Source organism: Salvelinus fontinalis, chromosome 14 (assembly GCF_029448725.1).
Source record: "Salvelinus fontinalis isolate EN_2023a chromosome 14, ASM2944872v1, whole genome shotgun sequence".
In the NCBI taxonomy this organism is placed as follows: Eukaryota; Metazoa; Chordata; class Actinopteri; order Salmoniformes; family Salmonidae; genus Salvelinus; species Salvelinus fontinalis.
Window position 1 is genome coordinate 9,336,307 of NC_074678.1, and position 19,124 is coordinate 9,355,430.

Below are 19,124 nucleotides of genomic sequence, written 5' to 3' on the forward strand. Positions count from 1 at the left end.
TAGCCTGATGAGGGTGTGTACATGTAGCCTGATGAGGGTGTGTACATGTAGCCTGATGAGGGTGTGTACATGTAGCCTGATGAGGGTGTGTACATGTAGCCTGATGAGGGTGTGTACATGTAGCCTGATGAGGGTGTGTACATGTAGCCTGATGAGGGTGGGAGGCTACGTTTCTACCTTCAAGGTGTTTTATGGGTTAATTTCTTTGATGACAAGAAGATACTTGGTTTTATTTATTGTTTTGATCTTCACAAACCAGGAAGAATCACTTGTGTTTTGTTGAATCAAAGCAAGAACAACAGGAGATGGTTTTGATAGTAAGACATCTTTATTGATCGTTTTGGACAGACATGCTAGATCTCTATACAGTGTGAATGGAGAGCCATCTCTGAGTTACCGTAACTAACAGGGTCCTGAGTTACCGTAACTAACAGGGTCCTGAGTTACCGTAACTAACAGGGTCCTGAGTTACCGTAACTAACAGGGTCCTGAGTTACCGTAACTAACAGGGTCCTGAGTTACCGTAACTAACAGGGTCCTGACTTACGGTCTGCTCTGAGTTACCGTAACTAACCGGGTCCTGACTTACGGTCTGCTCTGAGTTACCGTAACTAACCGGGTCCTGACTTACGGTCTGCTCTGAGTTACCGTAACTAACCGGGTCCTGACTTACGGTCTGCTCTGAGTTACCGTAACTAACAGGGTCCTGACTTACGGTCTGCTCTGAGTTACCGTAAATAACAGGGTCCTGACTTACGGTCTGCTCTGAGTTACCGTAACTAACAGGGTCCTGACTTACGGTCTGCTCTGAGTTACCGTAACTAACAGGGTCCTGACCTATGGTCTGCTCTGAGTTACCATAAACTAACAGGGTCCTGACCTATGGTCTGCTCTGAGTTACCGTAACTAACAGGGTCCGGACCTATGGTCTGCTCTGAGTTACCGTAACTAACAGCGTCCTGACCTATGGTCTGCTGCGTCAGAGTTGTACCATTGTCTTACGTCAGGTGGCGTCACATCTACGCGAGGCTCGTCCCTCAACCGACGGTTGCAGGTGGAATCATTGTGCTATCTGACGTAAGACAATGAACAGAGTACACACCCAATCAGGGCCAGGCTAGCCCACAGCCTTTTGCCTCAACAGCCTCCAACACAAACCAACTCACCCGACAGCCAGCACATGATATTTCCTTGCGTCCCAAATGGCACCCTATTTCATATATAGGGCAGTACTTTTGACCAGGGCCCAGGTCAAAAGTAGTGTACTGTATAGGGGAAAGGGTAACATGTGGGACGCGCATGTTCTCCCAAAGCTGCTGCACTGTGGTGTTGCAGTCCCATCGACAGTAAACCATTGTTCAATCAATCAACAGTAAACCATCGTTCCATTGTTCAATCAACTGTAAACCATTGTTCCATTGTTCAATCAACTGTAAACCATTGTTCCATCTCAGGATCGTGACACTATCTCTAGTCCTAATATAATGGAGAGAAAGAAGGGTGCTGTACTCAGGTCAGGGAAGAAGAAAATAAATACGAACAAGTGTACATGGTAATTAATCAATGAATGAATGAATAAATACCCCCCCCCCCTCGAAGTGCTCCCCTTAAACATCAACACTGTCTCCATTGAGGCAGTACATTGAAAGCAATACCTTCCTAGGCACCAGGGCAATAATACACTGAGTAAAACTGTAGGATAAGTAAAGGTTGGACTAAGGTGTCTGAATCCCCTCACTAGTTGTTTTGGTGCAGGGGTAGTGTTTCAGTGGGTATGAAGGTGACGTTTCACATTCTTCTATCGGGGGGGTCTTTCTTTATTAGGAATCCTAATATATGTCTGAGTCTTTTTTTTTTCACAGTATCAACATTGTAAATGTTAAGTTCTGTGACTTCCCAGGCCTGAAGATTTGTTTATATGATTCTAGAATAGGTAAAAAAAATAAAAATTAACTTTCATCCCTACTCAGCTAACAGAAAGTACCAGAGCCATAGTTAGACTTGGGTAACATTACAAAGGGTTGTGAAAAAAATAATAACTACCTTGAAGTTCTCACTTTTTCTTTCCTGGGACTCTCTTCTGACACCAGGGATTCAACAGTATGTTTTACTGTACATTTGTAAGCCCACTATGGAGAGCTGTTGCTCCAGCTATTGAAGGTATGTTCTGATACTGGCTCGCTTGGCTCCAACTTGGCTCAGTATTTGGCTCATTAGGTGGGTCAGGATTTGAATGTTTCACCAGTATTCACAAGGGTTGGTGCTTCTCTTTGTTTTGGAGACGGATGAGGAACATATTCACAAATGTTTAAACTCTACACTAACCGTCAGAGACACACTACTCCAAATGTTATGAAGATTATGGACATTTGTACTCTTGCCTACAGTGTTATTGTACGACTACAAGACTAGATTTTCACTAACTGCCAAACACATACATTTGTTCTTTAAAAAAAAAAGTGCATTGTCTCACACGAAGAAAATACATTTCAAAATGAAAAGTAGTGTTCTGATCACTGGTTAACCACAACACCAGTTACCACGTTTACCTGGTTCTAAAAACAGGACCAGATTATTTCAGTAGTAGGAGTAACATTTTTAAACACAGGCAGCATAGAAGTCCATTTTTTTATCATCGTAGGGAGAGGACACGTCATATGACACAATTTTAATGACAACGGAGCAGTCGTCGAATCATTTGGAGGATGTATATTTACAATGAAATGTTTGACCGTCATAATAAACCTGCAAATTCGTATTTTTCTTCTTTGTTTTTACTTGACAGGGATGTGTAACTGTTCACACCATTACCAGATACGATGGTATCCTGGTCCCAGATTAGGCCTCTGTGCTCTCGTCAACTTCATCGCTGTCAATTGACACGACAATGAGCGACGGCATGATAGCACAAACAGACTGGCTAGGACAAGGGTAGTCTTTGAACTATTTTATGATGCTTTTATACAGAACGGAAACAATAGTCTATCCAAATAAATTATCTAGATGGTCATGCAACTGCTTGCGGTTAGGGTAGGGGTTAGGGTAGGGGTTAGGGTAGGGGTTAGGTTTACAGTTAGGGTAGGGGTTAGGTTTACAGTTAGGGTAGGGGTTAGGTTAACAATAAGGGTTAGGGTAGGGGTTAGGTTTACAATAAGGGTTATGTTTACAATAAGGGTTAGGGTAAAGATTAGGGTAGGGGTTAGGTTTACAGTTAGGGTTAGGGTAGGGGTTAGGTTTACAATAAGGGTTAGGGTAAGGGTTAGGTTTACAATAAAGGTTAGGGTAGGGGTTAGGTTTACAGTTAGGGTAGGGGTTAGGTTTACAGTTAGGGTAGGGGTTAGGTTTACAGTTAGGGTAGGGGTTAGGTTTACAGTAAGGGTTAGTGTAGGGGTTAGGTTTACAGTTATGGTAGGGGTTGGGTTTACAGTCAGGGTTAAGGTAAAGATTAGGATAGGGGTTAGGTTTACAGTTAGGGTAGGGGTTAGGTTTACAATAAGGGTTAGGGTAGGGGTTAGGTTTACAATAAGGGTTAGGGTAGGGGTTAGGTTTACAATAAGGGTCAGGTTTACAATAAGAGTCAGGGTAGGGGTTGGGGCTAGGAGCAAGGATAAGGGTTAGTAGATTGTTTAATTGTTAGTGTAGATGGACTATCCAAATTTAAGAATTACCTCGCCGTATAAAGTAGTGCACTATACAGGGAGTACGGTGGTATTTGGGACTCACACCTAACCACGATGACACAGATAGTATGATACAGTGCAGGAGCAACATGGCACCTGTGAAACAAACACTGCGCACGAAAGAGAAACACAAACCAGCTGGTGATGTGGCACTGAGAACATGGGCCTCTACAGTAGTGATAACCAGCTGGAACATGGCCCTCTACAGTAGTGATAACCAGCTGGAACATGGCCCTCTACAGTAGTGATAACCAGCTGGGACATGGGCCTCTACAGTAGTGATAACCAGCTGGAACATGGGCCTCTACAGTAGTGATAACCAGCTGGAACATGGGCCTCAGTGAGGACACCGCTTGGCAGCTTGCCCTCTACAGTAGTGATAACCAGCTGGAACATGGGCCTCAGTGAGGACACCGCTTGGCAGCTTGCCCTCTACAGTAGTGATAACCAGCTGGAACATGGGCCTCAGTGAGGACACCGCTTGGCAGCTTGACCTCTACAGTAGTGATAACCAGCTGGAACATGGGCCTCAGTGAGGACACCGCTTGGCAGATTGCCCTCTACAGTAGTGATAACCAGCTGGAACATGGGCCTCTACAGTAGTGATAACCAGCTGGAACATGGGCTTCAGTGAGGACACCGCTTGGCAGCTTGCCCTCTACAGTAGTGATAACCAGCTGGAACATGGGCCTCTGTGAGGACACCGCTTGGCAGCTTGCCCTCTACAGTAGTGATAACCAGCTGGAACATGGGCCTCTACAGTAGTGATAACCAGCTGGAACATGGGCCTCTACAGTAGTGATAACCAGCTGGAACATGGGCCTCAGTGAGGACACCGCTTGGCAGCTTGCCCTCTACAGTAGTGATAACCAGCTGGAACATGGCCCTCTACAGTAGTGATAACCAGCTGGAACATGGCCCTCAGTGAGGACACCGCTTGGCAGCTGCCCTCTACAGTAGTGATAACCAGCTGGAACATGGCCCTCTACAGTAGTGATAACCAGCTGGAACATGGCCCTCAGTGAGGACACCGCTTGGCAGCTTGCCCTCTACAGTAGTGATAACCAGCTGGAACATGGGCCTCTACAGTAGTGATAACCAGCTGGAATATGGGCCTCTGTGAGGACACCGCTTGGCAGCTTGCCCTCTACAGTAGTGATAACCAGCTGGAATATGGGCCTCTGTGAGGACACCGCTTGGCAGCTTGCCCTCTACAGTAGTGATAACCAGCTGGAACATGGGCCTCTACAGTAGTGATAACCAGCTGGAATATGGGTCTCAGTGAGGACACCGCTTTGCAGCTTGCCCTCTACAGTAGTGATAACCAGCTGGAACATGGGCCTCTACAGTAGTGATAACCAGCTGGAACATGGGCCTCAGTGAGGACACCGCTTGGCAGCTTGCCCTCTACAGTAGTGATAACCAGCTGGAACATGGGCCTCTACAGTAGTGATAACCAGCTGGAATATGGGCCTCTGTGAGGACACCGCTTGGCAGCTTGCCCTCTACAGTAGTGATAACCAGCTGGAACATGGCCCTCTACAGTAGTGATAACCAGCTGGAACATGGCCCTCTACAGTAGTGATAACCAGCTGGAACATGGCCCTCAGTGAGGACACCGCTTGGCAGCTTGCCCTCTACAGTAGTGATAACCAGCTGGAACATGGGCCTCTACAGTAGTGATAACCAGCTGGAATATGGGCCTCAGTGAGGACACCGCTTGGCAGCTTGCCCTCTACAGTAGTGATAACCAGCTGGAACATGGCCCTCTACAGTAGTGATAACCAGCTGGAACATGGCCCTCAGTGAGGACACCGCTTGGCAGCTTGCCCTCTACAGTAGTGATAACCAGCTGGAACATGGGCCTCTACAGTAGTGATAACCAGCTGGAATATGGGCCTCTGTGAGGACACCGCTTGGCAGCTTGCCCTCTACAGTAGTGATAACCAGCTGGAATATGGGCCTCTGTGAGGACACCGCTTGGCAGCTTGCCCTCTACAGTAGTGATAACCAGCTGGAACATGGGCCTCTACAGTAGTGATAACCAGCTGGAATATGGGTCTCAGTGAGGACACCGCTTTGCAGCTTGCCCTCTACAGTAGTGATAACCAGCTGGAACATGGGCCTCTACAGTAGTGATAACCAGCTGGAACATGGCCCTCAGTGAGGACACCGCTTGGCAGCTTGCCCTCTACAGTAGTGATAACCAGCTGGAACATGGCCCTCTACAGTAGTGATAACCAGCTGGAACATGGGCCTCTACAGTAGTGATAACCAGCTGGAATATGGGCCTCAGTGAGGACACCGCTTGGCAGCTTGCCCACTATGGATGGTTGCGATCTACAGTTGCCTAATATAGAAAGCGTACATTTACACACACTAACGAACACACTTTTGACAATGAAAGATGGTCTAAACTCAAGTATACAAATGCAGTCTCACTCACAACATTTTGTGTAAAACATAAAATAACAAGACATTTTCAAAGAGTGCATTAAGTCACATGATCAAAGATCATTTACATATTCAAACTTGTCAGTAGAGAGCACAATAGTACCTAAAAAAAAATAAAAAGAACAATTGGCATGCATGCGTTAGATTTAAAAGCATCCAGATGAGTACACTATTCCCTATATAGTGCACTACTTTTGATCAGAGCACTAGGGGTCACTACATTTGGGAATAGTGTGCCCTCTGTCTAGCCACTGGACTCCTTCCATCCCAATGACACCCTATACCCTAGTGCCATAGGGCTATGGTCTAAAAGTAGTGCACTACATAGGAAATAGGGTGCCATTGGTCATTCATACAAGGGGAGAACTTGGTCATATGCAACTTTTCAAAGCATTTCTTTTAATATACAAAAATATAAAAGAAAAAAAAAAAAAAGACCTACCATTCTACTTTTTCCCCCAAAAAAGTATAGTTCACATGTTTGAGAGGGTTAAGTTTTTTGTTGTTGATCATTTTGTAAATGTTTAAGACTTTTTTGGCAATTCCTTTTAATAAAGTACCCTATTTTACAACTGAAATGTACGTAACGCTAGTTTCCAACTGATGACCAGTATTAAAATAAATTCCAATCTGAAAGCTCTACTGGAGGTGAACCAACACAACAAGCATGTGATGAAGATGCACCAATCAGGTGTTGGGATTTAACAGGAGCACCCGCCTTCAGTGGTTGGAGGCTCCTGTGGTTTGTCCAGCTTGATGTCAATCACTGGGGAAAAGATGGTTAAGGAAGCTTTGGAAACACATTTGCAAACAAGTTAACCAGTAGGACAGACCTATGGAGACACAGCTGACCCTTAAACCGACTAGCCAAAATCTGAAACTGACCTAAACCTAACCTTACCTTAAACAAATATTTAATTCCTTAAAATTAGGTTATTTGAATCCACATGAGCTTTTGCAGAGGTCCACCAAAAAACACAAAACTTGACAAGTAACACAAGTCACACAAATTTAAAGTACAATGATACAAACAATGCAAGAATAAAAACATGTGTATGTGTGTGTGTGTGTCTGTGTTACAGTGTGTGTGTGTCTGTGTTACAGTGTGTGTGTTTGTGACAGTGTGTGTTACTCTGTGTTTCTGTGTGTCTCCTATCATAGTCCAAGTCTTCTCCTTGACCAGTAGCTCTTCTCAATCCTACAGCTGGACACCAATGTAACACAAATGGAACCCTATTCGACCAAAAGTAGTGCACTATGTAGGGAATAGGGTGTTTAGGGCTCTGGTCTAAAGTAGTGCACTATATAGGGAATAGGGTGCCATTTGGGACGTAGCAAAGGTGTGTCCGAAACTCGTGTATCCACTGCTCTCTATTGTCATAACATGGTACTGTTCTAACGTGTCACTGCAGTACGACCTCTATGGCACTAGGTGGTGCTGTTGTTCATACATCTACTACTACAGCCGTACCATTTTCAAGGCAGCGATGCATAAGGGCGTGAACAGGACCACGTAGGAACCATCCAACATATTGTCCTCCTGTGGAACACAGAGCTCCTACTACTTTAATAAGGTTTAGGACTCTATTCCATCTGGATCGCTGAAGCCTTACAGGAAATAGAAATGTGAGGTAATTTCCTTTTTGGAGCCGACATCTGCAGCCTCCGCTGAACACGGGAAACGTTGCCTTTTATGTACATTTCAAATCACGCTGTAAATCTTGATAGAGCCCTTTTTTTTTAAAGTGAGCTTAAAATCAATGCGGTAAAGATTTGCCTGCTTCCATCTTGTTTACTGTAACAGCCATTAGTGGAACGGAGTCAATCACACCTGTTTAAAGAGATTTTAAGATAGGTCTCTTTCCCGTAGTATATATATTAGCTACATTCAATACACACAGTAAGAAAAACAACAGCATTCTTCAAGAAAATACAGAAGGAACTGGAGAGACTTCTAATAGCCCATTGGTTGTATATCATCTCTTCATTAAATGAGCTCACAGCCAGCCACCCCCCATGTCTGATATATGACATCATGACATCATCTCCTGTCTCTCTGCCTGCGTCCCCAATGGCATCCCAGTGTATAGCGTGCTTACTTGTGATAAGGGTCCGGTATAGACAATAGGGTTCCATTTGGGACCGAGCCTCCTCCCCCCGGCAGGTTATATACACACCCAAATGACACGCTCCTTGGAGGCCATGGCAGGACGGTTTCCATGGCACCTGTGGTGTCTGTGTGTCTGTGTTCACCTGTTGTGCCTGTGTGTGCATGTGCGTGTCGTTTTTGTATGTGTGTGTGTGTGTGCTCACGTGTTGTGTCTGCATGTGCGTGTCGTTTGTGTATGTGTGTGTATGTGTCTGGTATGTCATTGAGTCCTGTTAAATGTCATCTGAAGGACGTCCTGCTAACATTACATATGCCTGGACAGTTCCAGAGGATCGGCCAATCAGAATCCCCCATCCCAATGACACATACTACCATTGCAAAGGAGCCCTGTGGCCCCTGGTGACTGCACCAGCAGTCTGGTTTAGGGAAGACTGAGTCCTGCAGGAAGTCTGTTCCAGAGAAGGCCTATAACCTTCAGATGAGGAGGGATGACTAGCCACACAGGAAGTCATGTTAACCATTCTGTAGTGCGTTCTATTGAGGAGGAAGAGAACCAGGAAGTCATGTTAACCATTCTGTAGTGGACATCCTATTGAGGAGGTAGAGGACCAGGAAGTCATAGTGGACATTCTATTGAGGAGGTAGTGGACCAGGAAGTCATAGTGGGCATTCTATTGAGGAGGTAGTGGACCAGGAAGTCATAGTGGACATTCTATTGAGGAGGTAGAGGACCAGAAAGTCATAGTGGGCATTCTATTGAGGAGGTAGTGGACCAGGAAGTCATAGTGGGCATTCTATTGAGGAGGTAGTGGACCAGGAAGTCATAGTGGGCATTCTATTGAGGAGGAATTGGACCAGGAAGTCATAGTGGACATTCTATTGAGGAGGTAGTGGACCAGGAAGTCATAGTGGACATTCTATTGAGGAGGTAGAGGACCAGGAAGTCATAGTGTGCCAGGTAGTCATAGTGGGCATTCTATTGAGGAGGTAGAGGACCAGGAAGTCATAGTGGGCATTCTATTGAGGAGGTAGAGGACCAGGAAGTCATAGTGGGCATTCTATTGAGGAGGTAGAGGACCAGGAAGTCATAGTGGGCATTCTATTGAGGAGGTAGAGAACCAGGAAGTCATAGTGGACATTCTATTGAGGAGGTAGTGGACCAGGAAGTCATAGTGGGCATTCTATTGAGGAGGTAGTGGACCAGGAAGTCATAGTGGGCATTCTATTGAGGAGGTAGTGGACCAGGAAGTCATAGTGGGCATTCTATTGAGGAGGTAGAGGACCAGGAAGTCATAGTGGGCATTCTATTGAGGAGGTAGAGGACCAGGAAGTCATAGTGGACATTCTATTGAGGAGGAATTGGACCAGGAAGTCATAGTGGGCCAGGAAGTCATAGTGGGCATTCTATTGAGGAGGTAGAGGACCAGGAAGTCATAGTGGGCATTCTATTGAGGAGGTAGAGGACCAGGAAGTCATAGTGGGCATTCTATTGAGGAGGTAGAGGACCAGGAAGTCATAGTGGGCATTCTATTGAGGAGGTAGTGGACCAGGAAGTCATAGTGGGCATTCTATTGAGGAGGTAGAGAACCAGGAAGTCATAGTGGGCATTCTATTGAGGAGGTAGAGGACCAGGAAGTCATAGTGGGCATTCTATTGAGGAGGTAGAGGACCAGGAAGTCATAGTGGGCATTCTATTGAGGAGGTAGAGGACCAGGAAGTCATAGTGGACATTCTATTGAGGAGGTAGTGGACCAGGAAGTCATAGTGGGCATTCTATTGAGGAGGTAGTGGACCAGGAAGTCATAGTGGGCATTCTATTGAGGAGGTAGTGGACCAGGAAGTCATAGTGGGCATTCTATTGAGGAGGTAGAGGACCAGGAAGTCATAGTGGGCATTCTATTGAGGAGGTAGAGGACCAGGAAGTCATAGTGGGCATTCTATTGAGGAGGTAGAGAACCAGGAAGTCATAGTGGGCATTCTATTGAGGAGGTAGAGGACCAGGAAGTCATAGTGGGCATTCTATTGAGGAGGTAGAAGACCAGGAAGTCATAGTGGACATTCTATTGAGGAGGTAGTGGACCAGGAAGTCATAGTGGGCATTCTATTGAGGAGGTAGTGGACCAGGAAGTCATAGTGGGCATTCTATTGAGGAGGTAGTGGACCAGGAAGTCATAGTGGGCATTCTATTGAGGAGGTAGTGGACCAGGAAGTCATAGTGGGCATTCTATTGAGGAGGTAGAGGACCAGGAAGTCATAGTGGGCATTCTATTGAGGAGGAATTGGACCAGGAAGTCATAGTGGGCATTCTATTGAGGAGGTAGAGAACCAGGAAGTCATAGTGGGCATTCTATTGAGGAGGTAGAGGGCCAGGAAGTCATAGTGGGCATTCTATTGAGGAGGTAGAGGACCAGGAAGTCATAGTGGGCATTCTATTGAGGAGGTAGTGGACCAGGAAGTCATAGTGGGCATTCTATTGAGGTAGAGGACCAGGAAGTCATAGTTGGCATTCTATTGAGGAAGAGGACCAGGAAGTCATGTTAACCATTCTGTAGTGGGCATTTAGCCACCTAGCTAACATTAGCAAACAACAAATTAGAAATATTTTTGGGGGGACTGAGTCAATTCCACCATATTCCTTACACCACCAGTCCATTCCCTTTAAGACCATGGGGGGTGATTGTATTAGTGCGATTGTATGCGTGTGTACTTCAACTTAGGGGTGAAGGGTAGCATTGTGTCCTGATTGTCTACCCTTCTCCCAAAGTGTTCACTGTCAAGGATTTTACAACAATGGGAAAACTCCCTTTATAGCCAATGATTACACCAATCCAATGTTAATAATCACTACTCTGGACGGCTCTGACTTAGAATACGTGGACAACTACAAATACCTAGGTGTCTGGTTAGACTGTAAACTCTCCTTCCAGACTCACATTAAGCGTCTCCAATACAAAATTAAATCTAGAATTGGCTTCCTATTTCACAACAAAGCATCCTTCACTCATGCTGCCAAACATACCCTTGTAAAACTGACCATCCTACCGATCCTCGACTTCGGCGATGTCATCTATAAAATAGCCTCCAACACTCTACTCAACAAACTATGTTTTTTATTTATTTATTTTTATTTAACCAGGTATATTATATATATATAACCCTTTATTTAACCAGGTAGGCCAGTTGAGAACAAGTTCTCATTTACAACTGCGACCTGGCCAAGATAAAGCAAAGCAGTTCGACACATACAACAACACAGAGTTACACATGGAGTAAAACAAACATAAAGTCAATAATACAGTAGAAGAATAAGTCTGTAAACAATGTGAGCAAATGATAAGGGAGGTGAAGGCAAAAAAAAGGCCACGGTGGCGAAGTAAATACAATATAGCAAGTCAAACACTGGAATGGTAGATTTGCAGTGGAAGAATGTGCAAAGTAGAGATAGAAATAATGGGGTGCAAAGGAGCAAAATAAATAAATACAGTAGGGAAAGAGGTAGTTGTTTGGGCTAAATTATAGATGGGCTATTTACAGGTGCAGTGATCTATGAGCTGCTCTGACAGCTGGTGCTTAAAGCTAGTGGGGGAGATAAGTGTTTCCAGTTTCAGAGATTTTTGTAGTTCGTTCCAGTCATTGGCAGCAGAGAACTGGAAGGAAAGACGACCAAAGCTAACCATTGCATAATTTGTGCTCCTTTTTTTTTTTTTACAGGTGGTTCCCGGCTGATGACCTGTCCCCATAGCTGAGAGAAACCGAGGAGGAAAATCACTTTGTCCCCAATACTATAACGAATGTTTCTAACTGTACTGGTGAGGAAAAGGAGGGCAGACTTATCCATTGTTGCTAAACTGTGTTTAAAAAAAAATTTTTTTTTACAGTGTCACTTTGTTCCCAGAAACGAGTCACAAAAGGTATTCTTGCAAATAGAATTAGAATATACAAATGTTTTTGCTTTTCAGTGAAGTTCTGCCCATAATATGCTGGAAGCCATTATCAAGGAAACCGAGTTGAACACTTGTGTGTAAATTGTAACTTTTCTTGAATGCCAGACATTCTGAGGACAGAGTATGTTACCTGTAGGAGAATATATCTCTCACAGGTCGCTAATGAAATCATGTGTGGAGACTAATTGCTATGGCATGGGAATAACTAATCAATGAACTAATTAAAACACTGGTATCGGCTATTATGCCAGTCAACATTGGAGGGGGTGTTTTGTAGGGGTGCTGGTCCTGATTATGAAGGGGGTAGGAGGGGTATAAAGTAATGCTTATGGAGGGGTAGGAGGCGTATAAAGTAATGCTTATGGAGGGGTAGGAGGGGTATAAAGTAATGCTTATGGAGGGGTAGGAGGGGTATAAAGTAATGCTTATGGAGGGGTATAAAGTAATGATTATGGAGGGGTAAAAAGTAATGATTATGGAGGGGTAAAAAGTAATGATTATGGAGGTGTAACGGATGTGAAATGGCTAGCTAGTTAGCGGGTACGCGCTAGTAGCATTTCAATCAGTTACGTCACTTGCTCTGAGACTTTAAGTAGGGTTGCCCCTTGCTCTGCAAGGGCCGCGGCTTTTGTGGAGCGATGGGTAACGATGCTTCGTGGTTGACAGTTTCTGATGTGTGCAGAGGGTCCCTGGTTCGCGCCCGTGTCGGGGCGAGGGGACGGTTTAAAGTTATACTGTTACAGAGGGGTAGAGGGGGTATAAAGTAATGATTATGGAGGGGTAGGAGGGGTATAAAGTAATGATTATTGAGGGGTAGAGGGGGTATAAAGTAATGCTTATGGAGGGGTAGGAGGGGTATAAAGTAATGCTTATGGAGGGGTATAAAGTAATGCTTATGGAGGGGTAGGGGGGGGTATAAAGTAAGGCTTATGAAGGGGGTAGGAGGGGTATAAAGTAATGCTTATGGAGGGGTAGGAGGGGTATAAAGTAATGATTATGAAGGGGGTAGGAGGGGTATAAAGTAATGCTTATGGAGGGGTAGGAGGGGTATAAAGTAATGATTATGGAGGGGGTAGGAGGGGTATAAAGTATTGCTTATGGAGGGGTAGGAGGGGTATAAAGTAATGATTATGGAGGGGGTAGGAGGGGTATAAAGTAATGCTTATGGAGGGGTGGGGAGGTATAAAGTAATGCTCATGGAGGGGTATAAAGTAATGCTCATGGAGGGGTATAAAGTAATGCTCATGGAGGGGTATAAAGTAATGATTATGGAGGGGTAGAGGGGGTATAAAGTAATGCTTATGGAGGGGTATAAAGTAATGCTTATGGAGGGGTATAAAGTAATGCTTATGGAGGGGTAGGAGGGGTATAAAGTAATGCTTATGGAGGGGTAGGGGGGGTATAAAGTAATGCTTATGGAGGGGTATAAAGTAATGCTCATGGAGGGGTATAAAGTAATGCTCATGGAGGGGTATAAAGTAATGCTTATGGAGGGGTAGAGGGGGTATAAAGTAATGCTTATGGAGGGGTAGAGGGGGTATAAAGTAATGCTTATGGAGGGGTAGGGGGGGTATAAAGTAATGCTTATGGAGGGGTATAAAGTAATGCTTATGGAGGGGTATAAAGTAATGCTTATGAAGGGGGTGGGGGGGGGTATAAAGTAATGCTCATGGAGGGGTAGGAGGGGTATAAAGTAATGCTCATGGAGGGGTATAAAGTCATGCTCATGGAGGGGTATAAAGTAATGCTCATGGAGGGGTAGGAGGGGTATAAAGTAATGCTCATGGAGGGGTATAAAGTAATGCTCATGGAGGGGTATAAAGTAATGCTCATGGAAGGCTGGGGGGGGGGTATAAAGTAATGATTATGGAAGGGTAGAGGGGCTATAAAGTAATGCTTATGGAGGGGGTAGAGACTAGAAAGTCATGCTTTCCATGATGTATTGTGTTATCAGGGCAGAAGGATATTAAAAGGTGACTGAGGGCTTTGAGGTGCTCTGCTGTAGCCACATCAGTAGACTCCAGATTAGCCTCCGCATGCGTTTACTAATGAGCCCGGCTGCAGTAGATTACACCGCCAATGTCATAGAAGTATTTACACACACAGAAAGGGCGAGGTGTTTTGATGTTGACGTTCCACCGATTGTCTGGAGTCACACATTATCAGCCAACAGCCCTGTCTGTTATTAAAAAACAAAACATGGGTTGAATGGACGACAAAAAATGTTTTAAATTCATAGATCACGAATTCAAAGACTAACATAGTCCGAAGCACACCAAGACAAGTCGTGAAGAGGGTACGACAAAACCTATTACCCCTCAGGAGACTGAAAAGATTCGGCATGGGTCCTCACATCCTCAAAAAGCTCTACAGCTGCAAGCGTTACCTGAGCTCCAAGTCTAGGTCCAAGAGGCTTCTAAACAGCTTCTACCCCCAAGCCATAAGACTCCTGAACAGCTAATCAAATGGCTACCCAGAATATTTACATCCCCCCCCCCTCTCTCTTTTACGCCGCTGCTATTCTCTGTTATTTCCTATGCACTTTAATAACTTTACCTACATGTACATATTACCTCAATTACCTCGACTAACTGGTGCCACCACACATTGACTCTGCACCCTGTACCCCCTGTATATAGCCTCCACATTGACTCTGTACCGGTACCCCCTGTATATAGCCTCCATATTGACTCTGTACCGTAACACCCTGTATATAGCCTCCACATTGACTCTGTACCGGTACCCCCTGTATATAGCCTCCACATTGACTCTGTACCGGTACCCCCTGCATATAGCCTCCACATTGACTCTGTACCGGTACCCCCTGTATATAGCCTCCACATTGACTCTGTACCAGTACCTCCTGTATATAGCCTCCACATTGACTCTGTACCGGTACCCCCTGTATATAGCCTCCACATTGACTCTGTACCGGTACCCCCTGTATATAGCCTCTACATTGACTCTGTACCGGTACCCCCTGTATATAGCCTCTACATTGACTCTGTACCGGTACCCCCTGTATATAGCCTCCACATTGACTCTGTACCGGTACCCCTGTATATAGCCTCTACATTGACTCTGTACCGGTACCCCCTGTATATAGCCTCCACATTGACTCTGTACCGGTACCCCCTGTATATAGCCTCCACATTGACTCTGTACCGGCACCCCCTGTATATAGCCTCCACATTGACTCTGTACCGGTACCTCCTGTATATAGCCTTCACATTGACTCTGTACCGGTACCCCCTGTATATAGCCTCTACATTGACTCTGTACCGGTACCCCCTGTATATAGCCTCCATATTGACTCTGTACCGGTACACCCTGTATATAGCCTCCACATTGACTCTGTACCGGTACCCCTGTATATAGCCTCCACATTGACTCTGTACCGTAACACCCTGTATATAACCTCCACATTGACTCTGTACCGTAACACCCTGTATATAGCCTCCACATTGACTCTGTACCGGTACCCCCTGTATATACCCTCCACATTGACTCTGTACCGTAACACCCTGTATATAGCCTCCACATTGACTCTGTACCGGTACCCCCTGTATATAGCCTCCACATTGACTCTGTACCGGTACCCCCTGTATATAGCCTCCACATTGACTCTGTACCGTAACACCCTGTATATAGCCTCCACATTGACTCTGTACCGTAAGACCCTGTATATAGCCTCCACATTGACTCTGTACCAGTACTCCCTGTATATAGCCTCCACATTGACTCTGTACCGTTACCCCCTGTATATAGCCTCCACATTGACTCTGTACCAGTACTCCCTGTATATAGCCTCCACATTGACTCTGTACCGGTACCCCCTGTATATAGCCTCCACATTGACTCTGTACCGGTACCCCCTGTATATAGCCTCCACATTGACTCTGTACCGTAACACCCTGTATATAGCCTCCACATTGTCTCTGTACCGGTACCCCCTGTATATAGCCTCCACATTGACTCTGTACCGTTACCCCCTGTATATAGCCTCCACATTGACTCTGTACCGGTACCCCCTGTATATAGCCTCCACATTGACTGTACCGTAACCCCCTGTATATAGCCTCCACATTGACTCTGTACCGGTACCCCCTGTATATAGCCTCCACATTGACTCTGTACCGTAACACCCTGTATATAGCCTCCACATTGTCTCTGTACCGGTACCCCCTGTATATAGCCTCCACATTGACTCTGTACAGTAACAACCTGTATATAGCCTCCACATTGACTCTGTACCGGTACCCCCTGTATATAGCCTCCACATTGTCTCTGTACCAGTACCCCCTGTATATAGCCTCCACATTGTCTATGTACCTGTATCCCCTGTATATAGCCTCCACATTGACTCTGTACCGGTACACCCTGTATATAGCCTCCACATTGACTCTGTTCCTGTACCCCCTGTATATAGCCTCCACATTGACTCTGTACCGGTACCCCCTGTATATAGCCTCCACATTGACTCTGTACCGTAACACCCTGTATATAGCCTCCACATTGACTCTGTACCGGTACCCCTGTATATAGCCACCACATTGACTCTGTTCCTGTACCCCCTGTATATAGCCTAAACATTGACTCTGTACCGGTACCCCCTGTATATAGCCTCCACATTGACTCTGTACCGGTACCTCCTGTATATAGCCTTCACATTGACTCTGTACCGGTACCCCCTGTATATAGCCTCTACATTGACTCTGTACCGGTACCCCCTGTATATAGCCTCCATATTGACTCTGTACCGGTACACCCTGTATATAGCCTCCACATTGACTCTGTACCGGTACCCCCTGTATATAGCCTCCACATTGACTCTGTACCGGTACCTCCTGTATATAGCCTCCACATTGACTCTGTACCGTAACACCCTGTATATAGCCTCCACATTGACTCTGTACCGTAACACCCTGTATATAGCCTCCACATTGACTCTGTACCGTAACACCCTGTATATAGCCTCCACATTGACTCTGTACCGTAACACCCTGTATATAGCCTCCACATTGTCTCTGTACCGGTACCCCCTGTATATAGCCTCCACATTGACTCTGTACCGTAACACCCTGTATATAGCCTCCACATTGACTCTGTACCGGTACCCCTGTATATAGCCTCCACATTGACTCTGTTCCTGTACCCCCTGTATATAGCCTCCACATTGACTCTGTACCGGTACCCCCTGTATATAGCCTCCACATTGACTCTGTACCGGTACCCCCTGTATATAGCCTCCACATTGACTCTGTACCGGTACCCCCTGTATATAGCCTCCACATTGACTCTGTACCGGTACCCCCTGTATATAGCCTCCACATTGTCTCTGTACCGGTACCCCCTGTATATAGCCTCCACATTGTCTATGTATCTGTATCCCCTGTATATAGCCTCCACATTGACTCTGTACCGGTACACCCTGTATATAGCCTCCACATTGACTCTGTTCCTGTACCCCCTGTATATAGCCTCCACATTGACTCTGTACCGGTACCCCTGTATATAGCCCCCACATTGACTCTGTACCGGTACCCCCTGTATAGAGCCTCCACATTGACTCTGTACCGCTACCCCCTGTATATAGCCTCCACATTGACTCTGTACCGGTACCCCCTGTATATAGCCTCCACATTGATTCTGTACCGGTACCCCCTGTATATAGCCTCCACATTGACTCTGTACCGTAACACCCTGTATATAGCCTCCACATTGACTCTGTACCGTAACCCCCTGTATATAGCCTCCACACTGACTCTGGACCGGTACCCCCTGTATATAGCCTCCACACTGACTCTGTACCGTAACACCCTGTATATAGCCTCCACATTGACTCTGTACCGGTAACCCCTGTATATAGCCTCCACATTGACTCTGTACCGGTACCCCCTGTATATAGCCTCCACATTGACTCTGTACCGGTAACCCCTGTATATAGCCTCCACATTGACTCTGTACCGGTACCCCCTGTATATAACCTCCACATTGACTCTGTAACGGTACCCCCTGTATATAGCCTCCACATTGACTCTGTACCGGTACTCCCTGTATATAGCCTCTACATTGACTCTGTACCGGTACCCCCTGTATATAGCCTCTACATTGACCCTGTACCGTAACACCCTGTATATAACCTCCACATTGACTCTGTACCAGTACCCCCTGTATATAGCCTCTACATTGACTCTGTACCGTAACACCCTGTATATAACCTCCACATTGACTCTGTACCAGTACCCCCTGTATATAGCCTCTACATTGACTCTGTACCGTAACACCCTGTATATAACCTCCACATTGACTCTGTACCAGTACCCCCTGTATATAGCCTCCACATTGACTCTGTACCGGTACCCCCTGTATATAGCCTCCACATTGACTCTGTACCGTAACACCCTGTATATAGCCTCCACCTTGACTCTGTACCGGTACACCCTGTATATAGCCTCCACATTGACTCTGTACCGGTACCCCCTGTATATAACCTCCACATTGACTCTGTACCGGTACCCCCTGTATATAGTCTCGTTATTGTTATTTTACTGCTGCTCTTTAATTACTTGTTACTTTTATTTCTTACTTTATCAGGTTTTTTTTTCTTCAGAAATCTGCATTATTGGTTAAGAGTTTGTAAGTAAGCATTTCACTGTAAGGTCTACACCAAATAACATTGGATTTGGTTCATTTATAAACAGGTCAAATGAAAGCTAACCAGGGTTGTTTCCTTAATGCCACCATATTCCCTATATAGTGCCCTACTTTAGACTAGAGGTAAGGGCTCTGTAGTAAAGTAGTGCACTATATAGGGAATAGGTCCTGGTCTAAAGTAGTGCACTATATAGGGAATCAGGGGCCTTTTTGGGACACATCCCAGGACACAGAGGTGCCAGGATAGATGCCAGGCTGTTTTCCTGATTCCTAATAACA

The 19,124-nt window shown here is 45.5% G+C and overlaps 1 protein-coding gene across 2 annotated transcripts in view; it reads right to left on the reverse strand.

Annotated features, from left to right (window-relative positions):
- Window positions 1–309: 309 nt before the first annotated feature.
- LOC129869467 (ras-related protein Rab-6B) overlaps window positions 310–19,124 on the reverse strand; it is a 139,361-nt gene continuing 120,546 nt past the window's right edge. For both annotated transcript variants that reach the window (XM_055943919.1, XM_055943917.1), the window contains exons 8-9: window positions 4,175–6,900; window positions 310–4,016 (exon numbers count right to left, since the gene is read on the reverse strand). In XM_055943919.1, coding sequence (XP_055799894.1) covers window positions 6,836–6,900 — 65 coding nt within the window. In that variant the 3' untranslated portion in view covers window positions 310–4,016; window positions 4,175–6,835. The remainder of the gene's footprint in view (window positions 4,017–4,174; window positions 6,901–19,124) is intronic.